General features: G+C 33.3%; 1 protein-coding gene across 1 annotated transcript in view; it reads right to left on the reverse strand.

Moving 5' to 3' along the window:
- Positions 1-22,015, reverse strand: part of LOC104827832 (CUB and sushi domain-containing protein 1) — a gene marked incomplete at its 3' end in the record, with an annotated part of 962,107 nt that overhangs the window by 324,791 nt on the left and 615,301 nt on the right. Inside the window, exon 12 of the mRNA XM_010561097.1 lies at positions 2,359-2,462. Coding sequence (XP_010559399.1) covers positions 2,359-2,462 — 104 coding nt within the window. The remainder of the gene's footprint in view (positions 1-2,358; positions 2,463-22,015) is intronic.

The following is a 22,015-nucleotide window of genomic DNA, read 5'->3' on the forward strand; positions in this document are numbered from 1 at the left end:
CTGTGATGCAGTTTAACTATAATGTATTTCATAATGCATGATACAATCCAGTGTTTAATAACTGCAAAAACAGTGTCATCACAGAAATTCAGATTAATTACTAATTATTGTGACGCTGTAGTTTCATACTTGGGCCTTCCTGTATTTCCACTGTACATAAGAAGCTATTAATCACTTACTTTCTCAAATGATTTTCAGGGTAATGCTAATGTACAAAGTATTGCAACCCAAAAGGCAGATAAATTTAATTGCATAGACCTCATTTTCATCAAAGATACAATTTACAGTGAAGTTGGAAGGACCAACACTCTACTGTAATTCTAAGTGATAGGCTGTAGAGTAATAAGTATAAAATAGTCTCTATTTTAGTCAAAAATCATACTGAAGGAAGGGCTAGAAGTACTGCATGTCTCTAGTGAGAACATTGTACTAGTGCCAGAAATGTCAATGATAGATTCTGAAGTGAATGTCTGCTACAGTGATCTTCAAAACATTAGTAAAGTGATGAATAGTTATACGAGGTGATGTGATTATGGGGGCCTGCCTTCCTAAGATACCAAAAATAGCAATTAATATGAGCTAAGACTATTTATTTATTTATTTATTTATTTATTTTAGGCAGTCATGGAAAAGAAATGTGGAGTATGTGGGCACAGGCTAAATGCCTTCAAATAGAAAGGTAAAAAAAGCCAGATTTGACGATTGCTCAATAAGTAATCTTAAAAAGGCAAACTTTGATATGTGAAATACTCAAAGTGTAACAAACAGAATGAACAACATGGGGTACCAAATTTACTAAGTTCAAAAACTTGACTCTGAAGGAGCTTTGGGATCCCTGTAAGCCAAAATGTATCCCAATACAAAAAAAGAAAAAGTGCAAATCCTTTTGTCTGTCACAAGCAGTTAAATTAACATCCCCAGAAAGACTGTTGCAATATTTAATTGGTCCGCAAAATACACGAAAAAATAAACATGGGTGTTGAAATTCTCACTCCCAACTCAATTCTTTTCTTGTTAGCTTGAAGTCTAAGCTCTTAACACAGGATTTTGTTCTTATTTTCTTTCTCAGTTACTCAGAACATGGAATTTAATTTACTCAGTAGCAGCTACTTGGTATTGCAACACAAGAAACACATGCATCGCGCAAATAATCCAATAATTTTCCAGTGTTAGCTTTTAAGACAAATTAAAAATTAGGTTTATTTATGTACTTTGATATCATAGTTCAGAAAGTAGCCATTAATAAATATTATAAATTCATAAACAAATACACATAATGAAGTTACTGTCCTCAGAGTTGTCCCTCCAAAAATATTCTAATTAATTTAAAATAAATTGTGTGGGTATTAAGTGCACTTATTTGTTATAATTATGTCAAATAAACATTTCAATAATTTATAGGGATAAAAAAAACCTCAAAATATAAAATGATGATGGATTCTTTCTATCAAATGTGTTCAATATTATCTTTATCCAGTAGATTTCTATGCAATGTCAAGTAACGTTATTATGAAATAAATGCTGCTAGTTTCTTTTATTTAGTCACTGTGAACTTAACCCTGTAATTTTGTTTTGTGTTTAGTGATCAGGATTCATATGCTAACTTAACCCTCTAAAAGCTACAACCAAAATTTCTTGTGACCACAAGCTCCCATTATGAAGGAAGGAAAATGAGCATATGCAACCAAACTGAGGTGGTTAGATGAGATTAATCAATCTGTACAGGATTCTATTCTTTCCATTAGCCCAGACAGTATTTTAGACCTGTATCTTAAGATTAGCTATCTAGTTTGGAATTTTCCTTCAATTTTTTTTAAGTTCCTACACTTTCTACAGATACTATATTATATTATATATATTATATTGTATTATATTAATCCATGAAGCATGTTTAACTTTACTGAAGAGTGGCCTATATGCTTTCATGAAAATTTCGTTCACAAATCCAATTTTAAGTATAAAAATTCTGAAATTAATCAATGGGTTATTTATTTTATACAAGTTGTATTTTCTGTTTGCTGAAATCCAAATCTTTTTTTTATTTCTTTAATTACTTGTGAATACAATTAGAGTTATACAGATAGTACTTGTTTTTTAAAAGAAGGTTTGCTTTTAAAAAAATCTCTGTTCTCTGCAGTTTTTAGTCTCTGATATTAAAGCTTATAAGGATGCTACCAAAGATCTGGAGTGAATTTTGTAAGGAACAATTTTCTCTGACAGTAATTGAATTTTAAGCTTACATTATATAAACAAATTACATACATTAAAATTACAAAGTTAAATAGATATCTCATGATCCAGAAAAAACAACATATGACAACAAATTTCCGAGGAAAATTTTTGAAATTCTGTACTTACACATACAACACTGTTCTGGTATCACCAACTTTCCCAGCATCTCCAACAGTGAGAGTATCATAGCCTCTTTCCAGTTCAAACTCTTCAAAAGCAAGCTTTATGACCTATTAAAATTAAATAAGACAGTTCTTTCAAGACATACCCACAGGTTATCTGATCTGTTCTAGTCTTCAAACAAATTAGTTGATTACCATAAATGAAGTCATGAAGCACTCACTCATGATTTCAATTAGTATTACTTGATTTGCGAAAGATATATATAAAAAACAGAAGTGGAGAAACTTCTGTCTCCAAGAAGGAAGTCTTTCCCATAGAGTTTTTGAGGTAACATATACTAAAGATGCCAATCACCTCTAACCGGTGATAATTGTTCTTATTATTGTAAAGTTATTATTAACATCAGTAATTTTTTTACTATAATAATTATATAAAAATTACATAGCATAACACTGGAAGTATATGAAATTAAAACCTTCTTGACAATACAATAACAAGATGGCAGGTATGAACTATCAATTCTTAAAAAGGTGGAGGAGGCTGGTGCACAGAAATACAAAAGCAGGTATTTCCTTGCATAAATTATAAACACTAAACTATGATTTCACTCCATGTCTAATCATGAATTGCCCAGAAAATTAAAAATGTATCCCTCAGAGTTGCTTGAAAAGTATTTCTAATTTACTGAAACTGTAATTTTATAAGATAAAATAAAGTACGAAAATGGATTTAGTTTTGTACACAAGAACACTTCTAAGACAAGCACTTTTTAGAGTTCTGTATTGGTGAGAAGTAGTTGCAGGTTATATGTATGTATACATATGTACATTGTACCTGTTTGTATTTTGATACCAAGGTTTCTCCAGACAACTTGTGCAGTGAGTCACAGTGATTTTCTGCAAAATTACTCACTTTACCTTTATACTAAGTTTTGCAGATAACCCTAGGCAGACTTTCACACAACTTCAGACATTGTATGAAAATGCAATTAATTTCTCTTCTGTTTTGTGGCTAAAACCAGTATTTGGGTCAGATTTGGGCTTTCTGCATCAGCCATATTATGCTGCTATTTTGGCGGCAACATGTGAAAAAGCAATGGTTTCCATCCACTTAAGTTTATTTCTATGTGATCATCAAAGCAGAATTCACCTCATCCAAATTTTAGCCCTGTAAAAAGGCAGCATCCAAGCTAAGCTAGTTGTTTAAACTTTCTCAGTGTTAAAAAAGAAAGCCAGCACATCTCATTTGTCCGTGTTGGAATGGGAAGAGTCTAGTCCTATAAACTTCAGAGAGGAACTTACACTACTAAAGCAGATGAGGCTTACATTGAACGATGTTACTTCCGTTTCTAAACCCCCCAAAAGCCTGTTTTCAATAAAATGCCCATCGATTTAAGATCATGTATTGCCTCTTGCTATGAATTCATGTCTTGCTTCTCACACCTTGCTTTGCCATCTCTGCTATTTGTATGTTTATGTTTTTAAAAGTATGGTAAAATTGACTCCAGGACAAAGACCCCTTGTATGTTTAAAAGTGGAGTTAATATTTACAGGAGTGTCATTAAAAGGCAAAAGAGAAGGAGGTTTAAAGAAAACCTAAATGGTCCTAGGATATCCATAGTTATGAAAAACATCAGTGACACAAATATCTGTGTAATTATTTTGACAGAGGTTTGGTCAGAGGTTTTGTTTTGTGATCTAATACAGGTCCTTTACAGTATATTTTGTAGACCTGCCAGATGCTGAGATAAAGTGTACTGCATTATCTACATTATGTTTCAATAATCACAAGAATTTCAGGCAATATGCTGTATATAAAATAATATGCATTTCCATCTGCTCCTGATGTACTTTCTAGTATTGCTAGATTATAAGAGTGGTTAACGTGCATAATTTCATTACTAAATCAAGACTAATAAAGCCAAAGAAAACCAAGAAAAATATGTAGAAGCATAAAAGCAGAGTTGTTTCTGGCAATAAAAATAACTATGTATATAAGACTTCTAATACAATTTTTATTTTATGTGGAGGACAAAACCTGATAGAATATTCCTTGAGAAAATATGGTAATGTATTATTTAAATATGCTCCATTTGGTTAGACTCACAAACTCTTTTACATTACAATTTAAAAACAAATGTGAATATTCACCTCTTTAATAATAAAGTAAGTTACAAAAAAGTAATTGGATATAAACCATAAATGAAAGATTTAAAGACCTGGTTAAGCATATAGGAAATGTCACAAGAAAAGTTTCTTTATGGGAAATACATTGTGCGTGAGAAAATATTAGACACTGTTAAATGAAATCTTGTTTTCTTCACTTCCAAGTTAATTGTTATTCTATGCTAACACACAAAATGTGTTGGAAAGACATTCAAATGATTGAGAGTTAAGAGGACTAACTTAAATTCCTTTAGTATGATTCACAAAACCTAAATTTTACCATGTAAACATTAAGCACACAGTCTAATCATGGTTCCTTCTACAGTGAGTGGACAGAAAATGGCACCCAGAACGCAAGTCACATTACCTGTCTTAAGGTAGACCAAACTGCCATTTAGAGTTACCCTTTCCATTGACTCCCTGAGGAGTTTGGAGGACTATGGGACACTAATGCTTACATAGATATATTTAGATAAAATTAGTTCCTCTGTAGATAAAGCTCTGAATCATCAGAGGAATTTTTAAGATTTGTTAGATGGAGGGAGGGTTGTTTGTCAGTTTATTTTTGAGAACAAACAAACATAAGACAGTTTTGTATGGATATAGATATGAATACAGCGTGGGAAAAACTTTAAAGGATTGAACTAATATCAGCAAGAACAATATACCCATATGTTGTTAAATAATATTGATTTATATACTGGGGAAGAAAAAGCAGCTCTGAGATGCTTCTCCAGATTTAATGTTGTTTTGTAATTAAAAAATTCCAGTAATACTAATCTGATCATCATCATTAAATATGCTTACTTTGAACTGACTAAAATAAAATAATTAATCTTCATTAAGAAAAATTGGAAACACAAAAAATTACTTCCAAACCTATTATATTTGTTTCTGGATGATCAATTATACTTCTTACAGAAGAATGATCCTGTTTGCTTTCTGAAATGTATGAGTCAAAATTGGCTTATAAGCAACTCAGAATGGTTACTTATGGTTAGATAAATAGCCTGTGAAAACAAAAAAGCTTAAAAATATGAGACACCTAAGGGAGGTACCTAGATGGAAGTTCTGCAAGTGAATTTTCTGTCATAATTACTTTTTCCTTAGAAGCATTTTCCTTTATCCTAGCCACACGCACACTTTATATTTCTGCTAGCATAACTGCTATAGCGAGTAATGGGGAAAGGCAGCACCAGAGTTGTACTAACAGAAATTTCTGTATGGACTTTCTTCCTGGAAGAAGCAGTAGGGAACATAGCAATGTGACATTTCCTAAATGCCTAGGTGTACATGTTCTTTTCACTACTAATAAGACCTGTTTTATTCTCTTTTAAATATGTTAGAAATTTATGCATTATGGTAAATACAAAGTAAAAAATGAGAGCAGTAAATTTTGTATTAAGATACAAGCAGAAAAGAGAACTACCTGTAAGATGTCTCTTATATTTACAAGCAGATCAAGCAAACAACTTCAGAAAATCACATGTGCTAGTGGAAAAGTCTTATACAAAAAAAAAAAAACAAAAAAAAAAAAAAAAAAGAAAGAAACAGGGCCTCCTTGAAGGAGCTTCTCTTAAAGATGAGAAAATGAAATGAGACAGTTTGTTGCCTCAGTAAAACTACAGTAAAATATATGAAGAACAGGGAAATAGAATTGAGGATCCTTGAAGTTTTAAAATTATAAATAGAAAATGTGTTCATTACAAAGACTTTGGATGAAAGGTGTTTACAACTGTTGCAGGTTACTCCATTTCATTGACATATCAGCTTCAAATATAATAGTACTTTCCTACTTTGCATCTTCTCCCTGCTGCTATGTAAACTTTAAAAGTAACATGATCATGCAAATGTCCCTGACTGTCATTTCTTTTACAAAAAACCTCATACTCAAAGGGATTTGGAAGTGAAAGAAGCCATTGCTACAGGCATGAACATGAAAATATTACTATAGTCTTTCAGATTATTAAATATTTTTAAACTTTTCAGTAGAAATGAGCCAGATGATTAAACTAGAGCTTGAAACAAGGTTGTGGAGCACCTATTTCACTTAAAGAACAACATAATATAGAAGCAATTTCAAAAGATGAATCCAGCATTAGAGAATACATACACGGAGCCAGTATTCCTTAAAACTTTTAAAAATGTGCTGTTTCCCTAGCCCACCTCTCCTACAGTGATATGCCTTCAAGTCTTAAGAGTCACTGTGACTATGCCCAAAATCCTGTGGAAGAGGAAACATAGCTCATTGACTAGAAATAGCAATAAAACTAGGTAACTCTTATGCACAAATTCTATGGATGATTAAATTTGAACTCCAGACATCTCTTTTTCAGCAACTCAAAAAAACACAAGAATGTCCATATCAAATTAGTGTGATCAGAGGATAATCACTATTTTTAGGTACAAGTTATAAATACAGGGGAATGCCTTATAGAAGTATGACCACAATACTGAGACCATGGCAACAGTAAGCATGAAGAAAATACAGGTACAGGGACATTTTCTGAAATATGAGGGAATTTTTTAAACACAACATTAAAGACATTTTCCGCAAAGATTCTTTAAGAAAGTAACAGCACTTCTCTCTCTCTTCTCAGGATCATACAAATACAGAACATTTTTAAATAATGGGAACAATGAGAATTTATTATAAATATAGCTCTTAGGCATCTCTTTTTGCAAGAATGTAAATTTGTAACTGCGTTTCAGTTCCCTTAAGTCACCAATGAAAACAATAAAGAAATTCTGAAACAAAAAACATCAGAGAAAATGTTTAATTAAACTACAACTTTATTAAACAACATATTATGAACTGTCTAACATTTTAGGTGTTCACAGGAGAGATGTGGCAGACACAGTTAATGGACCCCGTAGAGCTATGCTGCTTGCTAGCCACTAAATATTTGCTACATTTACTTCCTCATATGCTGGTAACTAAAGTAGAAGCCTAACCACCTAACGTATCTGAAGACAACAAAGTGCTGTCTTAATTAGAACCTGAATCCAATCCCCTATAACCATCATCTTTGTTAACGCGATCCACTAAATAGTGTGAAACTGGTGACTGCCTGTACTGGTTTTGGCTAATTTTCTTCATAGTATTTAGTATGGGGCTATGCTTTGGATTTGTGCTGATTAACACAGGGATGCTTTAGTTATTGCTGAGCGGTGCTTGCACAGAGCCAAGACCTTCTCTGTTTCTTACCCCACCCCACCAGCGAGGAGGCTGGGGGGGCACAGGGAGCTGGGGGGGTACACAACTGGGACAGCTGACCCCGACTGACCCAAGGGATATCCCACACCATACTATGTCATGCTCAGCAATAAAAGCTGGGGGAATAAAGAGGAAGGGGGAAAGTTTGGAGTTATGGTTGTTGTCTTCGCCAGTAACCGTTAGGCGTGATGGAGCCCTGCTTTCCTGCAGATGGCTGAACACCTGCCTGCCCATGGGAAGCAGTGAATGATTTCTTTATTTTGTTTTGCTTGTGTGCGCAGCTTCTGCTTTACCTATTAAACTGCATTTATCTCAACCCACAAGTTGTACCTGAAGGCATAAATGCCTGTGCCCAACATAAATCATGGGTACGTATAATGTCACTCATAGAAAATTTTGCATCCAGATAACGAAATTTTAGTTACCAAGAGCTTCCAAAGTTAGATATAAATTGTATTCCAATTGTAGATCACCTGCTGTTTTCCAGACAGTAAAGATGATTCAGCATTACTTTAAACCATTAAAGGTAAACAACATTGTGTCTATGCACATTTTCATCCTACCGAGAAATTTGCTTGACATTCAGTGAAGATATTTCATCTCAGATATAAAAAAAAAAGTAAAACTGTTATTAATTTAGAAAACATAAATTGTTTTTAAATATGGAATACCTAATGACGAATTTTCCTCTTAAACCAGTGAAATGATAGAGTAGCTGATACTCTTGAGATTGAATTTTATAAAGTGAAAGACAGCAAAGCATTTCTTTTTTTTTTTTTATATTCCTTATGAAACAAGTTATTTCTTTTGCCTCAAAGTCCTTAAAAGGTAAACCATTAATCACAGCAGTATTATTCATAATTTGGCATAGGTACAGCTGCAATTAATAAGATGCAAAATTAATAACTCATAACTCCCAGGTTGAAATAGGCTGTCTCCAAACAGACAAAATAAGGTTTAGGCCAAAAAGAAGGGCCTGTCCCGCAAAATTTTAATTCCTCCAGTTTTTGTTGACTGACAGCAAATTTACTGAAAACACTTGGATTATTCTGTTTCTTATTTTGAAGAAATGTTGAAGGCTTTTGGTACTACCTGTATCCAACAATTGCAGTTACTTAATAAGCAATTATAAAACCAAATTTGTTTATTTTCAATATTGGCATTATGATTTATATTTCTCATTCTCAGGAACTTAATTTTGTTTTAGCCCACACTAATGACTTGAAAATAAACCTAATAACCACATCTGGTAGAAATTGAATAAAGATTAAAAGCAAATAACAGTAATAATAAATCAAATAATAGTAATAATGTAAAATAAAATGTGCTGATACTGTTTTAAAAAGAAAGAAAAAATAACAGTATAACAATACTACTAATAATAAAACAAAATCATAATTTTCAAATCCAGCACTTTGTTTAATAACAAGTATCACCAGCTGCCTGCCCCATGCCCCAAACATTTCTCAGGTAACTAAACACAGATTGTCTTTTTCCCCATCATTTTTCATTCTTTGGATTGCTTATGATAACAGCTTTTCTGTATCCTCTACATTGAATATACTTGCCATATCCAACATAGTCATTCCTCAGCAAGTTAATTAAGGCAGAATAATTTGAGAACTTTAAAAGAAAATAATAGCACTAATCTTAAGAAAATCAGTTCATTTTGGTTTTGCAGTGAAGGTTAAGAAGTGGTTTGACACTGATCTTAGAATAGTCCTATAAGGAAGAACTTTCTGATAATGTATATATATAGTAAGAATGGACAGAGTGTGGCTGGAAGCTACAATTAGAAAGAAATACAGAATTAACTGCAAAAATTAGAATAATAAAATTCTTGTTACTATGAAGTGCCATTTTTATTGGTAGCTGTTGATTATATAAAATAGTTCTATAACAAATTGTGTATTTAAGTAATTTAAATACATCCACAGTAAGCCAATGAGCACATTATTCAACACGATTTTGTTTCTTATGTAGAGGGAGACACATACAAAAAAAAACCCCTAATGATTATTTCAGAGTTAACAGAGCTACCACAGTCTGTTAGTCAGTCAGATAAGAAGCTTGTTGACAAGTTAGATTTTAATCTTCAGCAAGTGTCTAGATATCATGTCAAGTTTCAGTTTACCATCTTAACTATTAAGACATTTTCCTTCCTCTCTTTTTGGTTTGTTTTATATATATGCAAATATGTTGCCATTTCTAAATACACACAACAGTATAAAGCATTAAAAGTTAATTTTTAAGTCATATATCAAAGCCCAAGGAATGTTTCACTAATTTACATGAGCCATATTTTAAATGAATTATCAATCAGCTTGATTTAAGTCTGAAAGAAAAAATCAAAACAATAAAAAGCAGAATTGCAAGAAGAGACAAACAATCATTCACATGTTCACACTAAAAGATTTTAGTTCATAACTTTTGGACAATTTTAAAGACAATTCTCTGGTATAGTAGCACGTTCTTCTATTTCTCATTTTCTGCCGAAGGAAAATGCCAAGTATAGGGCTTTCATTTTTGCTCCTGTTGCTGCTCCAACTGTCAGAATATCAGTAGGAAATAAATATGGAAGTATAAGCTTTAAAGAAACGCTATACACTATTATTTTTTTTTTAACAGAACAATGAAAAAGAAGGCAAAAAAGCATGCATCCATTACTACCTTTTCTTGCCATTCATGAAAAATAATCCCAACTGTGCTTATATCTTTGGAGATCTTTTTCAAAACATTTTAAGACTTTTTCTAAAATGGTGAGCAGCACCCGCTTGTGGAAAAGACACAGCAATGATAAAAATTAAATAAATACTTTTAGATTTGCTGTTCAAAACAAAATCTGAAAATACTGTTCTTTAAATTTGAAAATGAAAAGCTCCCAGTTAGCATTTGTTAAAAACAGGTTATATACAAACTACTAAGAATACATGAATCACCAGATAAGAGCTCCAATTTAAATAAGCACTGACAATTTCACTTGTTAAATGAGCACATGAATTTTTTTGGCCTCAGAAATTTAAGCAGGAGAAACATCCTTAGTTTACCCTGTTTGACTGTTGTGTTACTTCCTACAGTCTTTAAAGAATAGGTAAATTTTATTAATTAATCCAAAGTGCATATCTGGCTTGACAGAGCACAAGAAGTAAAGGGCTACATTAAGAAGTGGTTGCGTATGAAAGGTGCACATCCATTTATACTGACACAGATCTTTCTCTAGACAGAGCCCTAGGTAGGAATCTGGAGAGTTAGATCTCAGTTCTGCTATTATTGTGTAGTACTTCAGGCAATTCATTTCAGGTCCTTGAAAATTACTTATTTAACAGCATAATTCCTCAAGAGTTTCCTGGCATTTTAATTTTTCTTACTTCAACTTCATGTAAAACATGAACAAAATATGACAAACATTCAAACTTCAGAAAAGGTAGATATTAAAAAAAATCTAATGAATTCCATATGTCCCAACTCAAACATCTTTGTACAAGATACATTGAGGGAATTCATATGCCTTTGTAATGATGTGTTGGCCAGTGGAATATCCAGGAGATAACAGTAACAAAATAACAAAGTAATGTTCGTGTTCATGACCTTAAACAAAAATTCATTATGGGAAATCTATATCCTTATAACCAAACTAAGTATTTCTAACTCAAATATTATTTTTGGCTGAACATGTTGGGTAAAGCCTATAGTTCATGCATTCTATAGCTATGAAACTAATTTTAAAGATAGTTTCCTTCAGTACTAATAGTCTGCCAACAGCAGCAGAAAGGTCCATAAGCACCTGTTTTCTCTGAGGAGTACTTCAGTTTGTTGGCTTCTTGTTATTATGGAAAAAAAAGTTCCAAGGGCACAAACTATTTCAATTAGAAGAGTGATGGATCTTGGCATCACACTGTATTGAGCAACCAGGCAATTGAAGTGAATACTGGAAAGCCTCTGGAGGTACAGAGAGATGCCTAAATATTTATAGAAGTAAATGCCTCAGAAAAATAAAACATATCAGTGGAATTAATTTGCTAGAAATGTATACAACCTTAGAGTTCAACTACTGTCTAATGCTATTCAGAATAGAAAATGGCAAGGTCTGAGCCATAGTGAGCCAAGTTAGAAACTCTGATAAAGCAGGTATGTTAGTGTGTAATGGAAGATCATATTTATGGAATAAAGTTTTAGAGGAAAAGCAAGCAGTAAGTCAGGATATAGTGTATCCTTCTTTGGGCTAAATTCAGATGCCCACACTCAGATATATTCTGTCATATAAGATGCCTCTACATCCTGCCTGACTTTTAACTGCCTCTCCAGAAGGATATGGATTTTCCTGTGTTGTACCTCCTAGCCTTGCATGGACATCTTGAATACCTGAGCATCTCATATAGTAATAGACACCTGAGGATGGCCAAATGAATTGTATCCCTTGTGTCCTGAAGCATTTGATGTCATAAGAAGGAGCCTGCTCATATACAAAACCTCTTATTTAAAATGATAAAGCATATAAACTGCTTATATATATTTATACAAGATTTTTTACGTACTTGATGAAAATGAATGAACTATGGCTGAATGTATATTCCTGTAATAAAAGTGTAGTAATACTACATGGACATTGCATTGTCATAACACCGAGTTTTTATATAACTCTGGATAGGTTTTAGATAATGTTATATAGTACAAAGAAATTTAAATATATTGAAGTTAACTTAATTCATAATAAAAACATGCAAATAAGTTTGCCTTGTATTTAAACTATGAATAACAAAAAAAAATGAATATGAAATTTTGGCATTCATAATTTCCAGATTAGCTTAAACTAACTTTCAAAGTTGCATTTTTCCCCAAGCTTTTCTTCCTACTGCATTTTTAAAATATACAACTACATGGCTTGTTGGTCCAAGTGTACTTTGAAATAAGAAACAAATTGCTTTCTAAATAATTTGCTGTATTACACTAGTCAACTAAAATTCAATGCTGAAATTCTAGCCCTGTTGAAATAAACAGAATAGATAAGGATTTTCATGTTGAAATATCATCCTATCACTTTGTCTAATACCTCAGTCTATTAAAAGGAAATTGTTTAAATTATTACCTCACAAATAGGCTAGCTTTCAGAAGTTCATCATACCTGTTTGTGTTTTATCTCACATTTTTTCCAATAAATACTGCGGTAATATTCTAAATGTGACAAAACTTAAGTAATCTTGTATTAAACTAGAATGTGTATTCTTGAGCCAGAAAATAAATGAAAATTTAAACCAAAAAAAGAAACTATCTTGTTATTTTGGAGAGATTTGAATTACCTACTGTCTAAGGAGTAGTAAGAACATTAGCATGTGACACCAAACTTTGTAAATTACTGGCCACAAATAAGAAGGAAAGGAGACATGAACTTCAGCCTATGGGAAAGACCCACATTCAAGCAGTTTATGAAAGACTGTATCCCAAGAGGGGGACCCAGCACTGGAACAGGGGAGAAGTCTGAGGAAGGAGTGGCAGAGAGGAGCTGTTATTGAATTGGCTGCAGCCTGTACTCCCCACACTCTGCACCGCTTGGTGGGATAGGAGGTAGAAGAGTCAGGCCTGAGAAAAAGTTTTTATTGTTGTTTCTCACCATCCTACTCTATTTTTAGCTGGCAATAAATTAATCTTCCCCAAGTTGAGTCTATTTTGCCCGTGAGGGTAATTGGTGAACAACCTCCCTGTCCTTATCTCGACCCATGAGCTTTTTAATCTTATTTTCTCCCCTTGTCCCTATGATGAAGGGGAGTGAGAGAGCAGCTTGGTGGGCACCGAGAAGCCAGCCAAGGTCAACCCACCACAACTATATAGGAGAATCGTCTTAACATTATAAACTGAAACATTAAAATTACTTTTAGTAAAATTACTTATTAAGGTATTTGCATTTAACTATATTAAGTATTAATATTCTATTAGCAATCATGGTGAGAAAACAAAATAATTTCTCCCAAAAGCCATAAGAATAATGATAGTGATGACGGCACATACATTTTTGAGCCTTATTCAGCAATGCTTCTCATAGTTTAAATTTCCAAAAATAAAAAGCACAACACAAAACCTAATTACATATTTAATCTTTTTGGTAATAAAAGTCTACGTACCTCAGCTTTAAAATCTAATCTCCTGCACCTGAATGTACTTTCTCTAATCCTATACTTATGTTGAAAATGTCCCTCATATCCCAGTGATAATTAATATATTTATTTTCATCTTGTGCCATTCTGTGTCATGAAATTTATCTGCATTAAAAGCAAGTGGTAAAGATGATTGGCTTTAAGGATTACAGGCTTGTTTCTTATATCACCTACCTTGATTTTACATCTTTGTATCTGTAAGCATTTGAGTGGAGTTGTTCTTGACCTACATTCGTCAAAAATGATACCAGAATCAGTGAAGATAATCTCTGTTTATTAGTCTCAAAACCATACGGCACTCTGCTCAAATATGCAGGTAATAGTGCCCTGTAAGAACACATTGGGGCACAAGCCATTATTTGGATCTAATTCAAATTACATATGGGTAAACAGAACAGTTTCTGTCAGTTTGCTTAGGCATCATCTATAATGAATATACAATGAGGAGATTCTGCAAAAACTCCATTAAAATGTAAAGGGAATAGTAGAAAAGGGTAGCTGCAGTTTTCCTTCTGCAGTACTATATGACATACTTTTAAATCATAGTGTATAATGTATAAATAACTTACTCTAGAGAAATAATTTTTATTTTACTTAATAGCAAAATGTGCTGTCAATAAAAGAAAAAAAAAGAAAAAAAAGGAAGAATGGCTTTACAGATAAATTTTAAATACTTTTACACCAGTTTTAAATAAGCTAGCTTGCTTCCAAAGATGTGTGCTCAATGACTTTCTTGTTGAAATTCTTATTCGTTTAGATGCATGAAGATACCAGCTAGAAACTTAAATACAGTGTAAAACATTCTTCAGACAATCTGGGCCAGTGACTAAGTAAAGTAGATTGTAAGATACAAGAACAGTGCAAATTTGACTTACATGTCAATGAAACCTGCAAAAAACCTTAGGTGGAGTTACAGGTTTACTTTTGCTTTTTTTAGCTAATTAACAAAAGAATGTTCTTGTCTTCCTGCAATTTCTTTTTTTTGTTTTGTTTTGTTTATATATTACTACACATAAGCCTTAAAAGCAAAGTATAGTCACTGAACATTTTAGAAATATAGACAATCACATTAGTTCTGATTTTGAAATTGTAAGGAAGATCACAATAATACATTGCCATATTTTTTTATCATGATTTTCATGTGTTTATACAAATAAGTGTAAATATGCCATATATCATAAAAAACTGTAGAATATCCCCCAAAGTACAAGCACAGTATGCATTTATTATATTTAGCACAAATTCTGACATTTGCATTATATTATTTTATCTCATAGTGCTGCAGAATGAGACTTTGTAATGCAGTCTGGAGTGGGGGGGATTGATTTGGATAAATCATGTTCAGGTTTAGTCTTCACTAAAACTGATGTATCTTGAACAAAAATAACAGCATTGTATCAAAGAGCTTGAGAAAACATGATAAAACTGTGTCCCAGCACTTCATAACAAAAGCAGAGCACAAAATATCCCTGAAGGCTAGCACTATTTTTTAATACTTGACCAAGAAAAGGTATTAAGTCTTGACAGCATGAAATGAAAATGAAAAAATAATTTGATCAAGATAAATGAAAACAAATACATTTTAAAGTGTAATAAATGTTGTCCGTTGACATCTTCATGTTTAATAACATATTGGTGGCCTTTTTTACATGAAGACAAGAACTTACAGCAATACTTGTAATATGGCTTTTTTTATCAGGCACAGGATAAGATAGGGTAGGGTAGGGTAGAACAGAATAGAGTAGGATACAGTAGATTAGGGTAGGGTAGAATAGAATAGAACAGAACAGATGGAAGGAACCTACAATGACCATCCAGTCCAACTGCCTGACCACTTCAGGGCTGACCGAAAGTTGAAGCTTATTATTAAAAGCATTGTTCAAATGCCTCTTAAACACTGACAGGCTTGGGACATTGACCACCTCTCTAGGAAGCCTATTCCAGTGTTTGACCACCCTCTTGGTAAAGAAATGTTTCCTAATACCTAGTCTGATCCTCCCACAACACAGCTTTGAACCATTCCCACATGTCCTGTCACTGGATCCCAGGGAGAAGAGATCAGCACCCCCCTCTCCACTTCCCCTCCTCAGGGAAGGAAAGTCTGCATGATAAAAGGAATAACAAAAGATCTATGATGTGAACTGTCCAATGCTGCCATGCACAGGAATTAATAGAAGTGCAGTATCTTAAAGCTGTACTTATCTAAGAGAAAATACCCCATGCACAATATCCTATGCACTTTTGAAGTAAAATACAAAAGGGGAAAGGGTCTGTAATAATTAGTGTCAGGAAGACAACATTAGTTTAACATTTTATCAGGTTACACAGGTTGTTTTGTAGTGCAACAACCTTAGTGATTATGATTTTGAAAATTAGAACTGTAAATTTAATTTGCATCTTATATAACTATATTTTCTTTTCTCATTAAATATGCATTTTCAGTACAAATTAAACAATGATTGCTTCAATAGGTGAAGCAAAGGGTTGCCTCCTCCATATAAATGTTCTTTCTACAAAAATAGTTGAAGTGTTCCATGAACTAAGTGGAAAAGAGCAAACCAAAAGATGTTTAGGTTCTCTAATGTTTCACTCACATGCTATTGATTACAAATAATTTTTCATTTATCTATTTCCCTGTCACAAAATGTTTTTCCTTGATAGTACAAGGAATTTTCTTAGTATTTCAGTTTCCTGAAGTCACAAAACTTTACAAAACCAAATTAAAAGCAAAATTATGAAGTCAGATGTACCAGAACATATAATCCAAACAAATAAAGAAATCAATCAAAGCCATCTGAAAAACTCTAAACCATGCAATCATATAGCACCCAAGTTTTGTGCTACTGTGTGTGACACTATATAAAATTTCAGTGATCAAATTTTTATCTGCTGTTCCCCAGTTGCTGGAAAAATACAGACAATTTAAACAATCATGTTGACCTGTGACAAAACTGGAAGGAAAATCTATCTGCTTGAGCTTGATTCTGTGGGATCTGCAAATTTTTCTTTGGGAATCTAGTGAGATGATGAAAGGAAATTTGATTACAGCATTGGGCTTCCCACCTTCTAATTATGCAACAGCTCACAGTTCTTTTATAGCTGAAATCTGACATGGAGAGCAACAAGAACAATGACTCAGTTTCCTGCTCTGCTCAGGATGCACCATAATCACACTTTTTGATGAAAAGTAAAGGTCATCTACATCCTCGAAGAGAGTGATGCTCAGGATGAGTTGAAACAGAAACATGGTTAAATGCATGAGAGTCACTTAAAGTGTAGATGGCTAGAGGCCTGTTAAAACGTGTAACTGTAGATGAAAAAGTGTAAAACAGGCATGAATCAAACCCACTGTGGACATGTAATTGTATTTCAGGTGTCAATGTTCAAGCCTTGAAAAACACACCCCTGCTCATTCCCACAGAGATGTAACTATGTTCCCTTGGGTGGACTGCCTCAGTGCTCACTTGAAATATGTACACTGAAAGAGTGTATTATTAAATGCAGCGGGTTGCCAGATGCACATAGCAGAAAGCAGTTTTGGCCTTCAGAATACAATGAAGTAGTATCACCAAACACAATAGCTTTACCTACCCATACATATATAAAAACATATAGTCCATATACACAAACATATAGTCAAAAAATGCATACAGACAAATCTGTATAAAACTTCACTAGGTTTTGGGGGTTGTTTGTTTTTACAGTGCAGTGATCATTCCAAAATACTTGACTGCTCAACATGGACTCCTGGAAGAGTAATTTCTGAGAAATAAATATTTGCTGTCATCCTTTAGCTGAGAAGTACAAAACCTTACAACCATTTAATATGTGCTGTGAGAGAAGCAAATATTATGAAACCAGTAATTTATTTATACTGTGGATGTTTTCTTAAACATTTAAGAAGTTTAAATACACCTATGTATTAATAAGTTTCAATAAACGCAACCAACACTAGAATGCCAAGTCAGTCACCTAGAGTAACTCTCCATTACAGCTGGCTTCACTGTTCCACCTCAGGTCCCCTACTACCTCGTAACCACATAGCTCTGTAATGCAGTACTGCCACTCCTAATAACAGGCCACAACCTTTGTACTGAATTTGCAAGGCTTCAGGATTGGTGTTTGCCAGGTTTGCCCTATCTGAACTTTTCCTGGTGGGGCTGCAGCTTGGTTTTACTTCATTTCTACGACAGCAATTTCTCTTATTGACCAGGTTTCTATGGCTAGTTTACTTTTGTTTATCTTTCCATAGTACAACCATAGTTTTATACAGATAGCTGTAACAAGTAGTTGTTCTATTATAATGAGATATTTATGACTTTTACAAAATTATGTAGGAAAAGAGAATGTGGATTTGGCATAACTGCAGAGGCCTTGAGAAATTGAGAGACAGGATGAGGTCTATGGGAGTAGACAGCATGGGATGATAAGAGATGAGATACAGGCTTGGCACTGTGGACCCCATAGCTATAAACCGCTCACCATAGGTCAAGAAATGTAGACCTGGAGCTAGACAAAATTGGCTTTAGGGGTAACAAAGAGAGTGAAAAACAGTATCTAATATACATAAAGCATACCGTATATAGTAAAGTTGGATGCAATGCAATCTGTAGCTGCAGATCAATAAAGATAGATAACAGTGTAAAAGTATATTAGCAAACATGTAAAAATCACCAAAAGTGGGTCTCAGGGGAGCAAGAAGAAAGCATTATCATCATCATATTTATGCCAATGAAAAACTGCAGAGGCTGATGACTTACGGTGTTAACCTCTTCAGCAGTCAAAACCTACTGATTTTAAGACCCAGAGGAGCAATGGAATGGTGAGCATAACCCCAAGAGACAGAACTATGTTACAATTTTAATAGTGTTATAGCTATTGTTATTATTATTGCTATTGAGACTTCTGTATAAAAGTACTCTAACTGCATTATTATTCTTTCTTTTTCTATAATAATTAGATGTAGTCTAATAATGTTTCTTGAATTAAACTCTTAAGATTTCCATTATACCAACAGTTAATTCTTGGCTTATATACACTGTGTGCTTCCTATTTGCCCATGAACAAGGCTTTGATTTCTTTTTGTTGAGTTACCATTTTTCAGTCAGGAATCCTAAAAAACCCAGTAGATTCAGCCTTAGCAGATTCAATTATACTGGATTTCACTGATATATATTGCTCAATCTTTACTTTCATTTCCATGATATCATGATTAATGGTGAGGACTACTTGCATTTCTATAGCAGAAGGAGCTTACAATCTTCTACAAGTATCAATATTTGTAACATATTGGTACCATTTTTATAGTAAAAACCCCTGTTGTCTATCAAAACAGAGTTACAGAGTTCATTCTTTGATCTGATGTGGGAAGCTGTAAACTGGCCTTGGGTCTCCAAAGCCTATGTTTCATTTAGTCACAAACCTGTTTTTCCTCTTTCCTGTGTTTCAACAAAGATATAGTTAGGTGTACCTTTTAAAAAGCTTAGTTCAAATCAGATATAAATATGTCCTTGCTCTTTACAAATATATAGCTTAAGTGTACATGAGACAGTAGGATTGCACAAAAAATGCATATCAGAACATGATCTATTGTATTTTGAGAATAAGAGGAGTTTTAACCAGAAACATCATGGCTAGCTATATCATACCTGAAAACATTTGGAAACAGAAACTACCTTTCAGTATCTCATTTTTCCATTTATAAACATACTATCTGAAAATATTAATTTCTCCACTATCAGCATGCACTACTCAGATTTTTTTTTATTTGCATTTCTACACACATACATATAAATTTATTCCATATTCATGATCTTTGATCTAACTGTATGATTTATGAATTAGATTTCAAAATGCAGAAGTTGAAAAATATATGGAATAAAAGTAAAGATTTAGATTTTAGTTTAACTTATGAAGTAATGCTTTATAATAAAAAGTGCCATACCCACCTATATTATAAACCTACACCATTTACAGCTCAGTAATCAAATTTTGCATTCACGATGAGCTGATAATAAAATTCCTGATCAAATATTACCTAGTGTCATCTATCAGGATAGCCAACTTATCCTAATAGACTTCTGCTCCTGTTTTTCTGGATGTTGCAAGTATAAATCAACAAAAATTCTACTATATTCAAAACAAAATCTGAAGTCATATTTTACTTAGTCACTTTGGATTTCATTTCTATATATTTCCTTTGCGCTCATTGAAAGTTTTATCACTGCCGTCCTTTGGAGCCTAAGTCAGGATACTCTTATTTTATTCCTTTTAATAATGAGTCTACTCATTTCTTATTTCTAAAGACTTTAGGCATTTAAAAACATACTTGCATCATGTGACAAACAACTATTTTTTAAAAAATCAACATTTTAAAAAGGCCTTTTGGCTAATCCGTTTGTTTTATCAGATCTTCAGTTTTCTTTCTTTTTCTCTTTCCCTGCACCTCCCACCTGTGCAATGTTCATGAAACCAAATTATTCGCATTACCAAGTGTAAACACTTATTATTGAATACCGCTACATGTGAAATACAGTTTGGTTATGAAGATATTAGCTAACAAGTTTAAATTATCAAAACATCATTACTTTCTCTTGTGTTTTAAGTCTAGCAGGAGATAGTGTGGCCTTTCTGGTTTCAGTCACTATAGATGTCAGACATGAAGTGCAGAGCTAGCTGTCTAATAACTGATTACTTACTTATTTTTTGCTGAATAGTAAGTAGTTAAGTTTATGACTGTTAATGGGATTTGTTATTCTAACCCATGCAATTATTTTAAAAACTCCATCAGATTTCATGTCTTTTTATATTTACTTAGCTGTTCAAAACCCTTACCATTCTCTACACAGCTCCCCAAAATTCATTTTTTCATGACAGCTTTCTTGAGAAAAGCTCTATTTTTAAAATGCAAAGTTGATGTTAAATACTTTGACTTTAATGTCACACTGCATAAGAGGAGACTATGTTCTTTAATTACGCACATGATTCATTTAAAGTTTTAGCTTTACAATTTTCAGTCTACAGAACTGAAGTGCTTCTAACAATAGGCAGACTTGACCAAAAAGTTAGGCCAAGATCAGAAAATATGTGTGGACTTGGCAGAGTACCATGAAGAACAAAAGATTATGAAAGAAGGTGTTACATTTATGCATCCTTAATATTGCCTAATAATCAGAGAAATGAGCTGGTTGCCTTTCCTAAAGTCATGCTGCAAAGAAGTCTACATCACCACAGTCACATTGTAATTCGAGCAGACACTCACACAGGGCATAAAATGGAGTACTCTTCCCCGTGTGTGATACTTCTTGTGTGATAAAGTTTATGGCTAGATTTATTTAAGAAATACCTTGTTGAGAATGAAGTCATATACCTAGCCATCTGTAAGAAAAAGGTCTTTTTTCAAAGGCAATACTATTTCCCTTCCCCCTCAACTGCAGAAACCTGCAATAAGGGTGCTGAGGGAAAAGAAAAACTTAGCAGAAAAATCAATACAGATATGGATTACTTGTCTCAAGTATCTCTAGTCATTAGCTGCTAACATCTTTTTTTTGTTTTGGGGTGATTGTTTTTTGGCTTTGTTTTATTATAATCCATACGCATGTTAATGCTACAGGCAACTCCAAGAAATCTTTTTTGTATTACCTAGTTAACTGGTGATGAGTCTTGTATACCTTCATGCAATCAATAGCTATAGGATCATACTACTAAGCATCAGCCTTACAGGCTTCTATATTCCTGCTGTTTGATGAATGTATGGATGTCACAATGGCTGCCAGCCAGAATGACAGACATCTAGAACACAGACATATCTCAAGGTCATGGTAACTCTGGCGGAGTGCAGGCTATCTACAGCAGAAGGATACAAAGCAAGGAACTCCTAGCAAGTTTTGGTTGCTATTGCTTTGACTGTCAGCTTTCATGTGAGAACAAATCCTCCTCTATGATCTTTTAATATTGGACCTGAATAAATAGGATGAGTTATTGAAACATCCAGTTCTGTGAAAATAAAAGAATCTTCTTGAAGAGTGTGGAGAACCGAAAGTCTCAATAGGTATGTTGAAACTTAGACGCAGTCTCAAGGAGATAACTCAGGAGAGTTTAAAAATATAGTGTAGGAAGGATCTGGACAC

This window comes from Haliaeetus leucocephalus, unplaced genomic scaffold, assembly GCF_000737465.1.
Source record: "Haliaeetus leucocephalus isolate CR32 unplaced genomic scaffold, Haliaeetus_leucocephalus-4.0 Scaffold141, whole genome shotgun sequence".
NCBI classification, from domain to species: Eukaryota; Metazoa; Chordata; class Aves; order Accipitriformes; family Accipitridae; genus Haliaeetus; species Haliaeetus leucocephalus.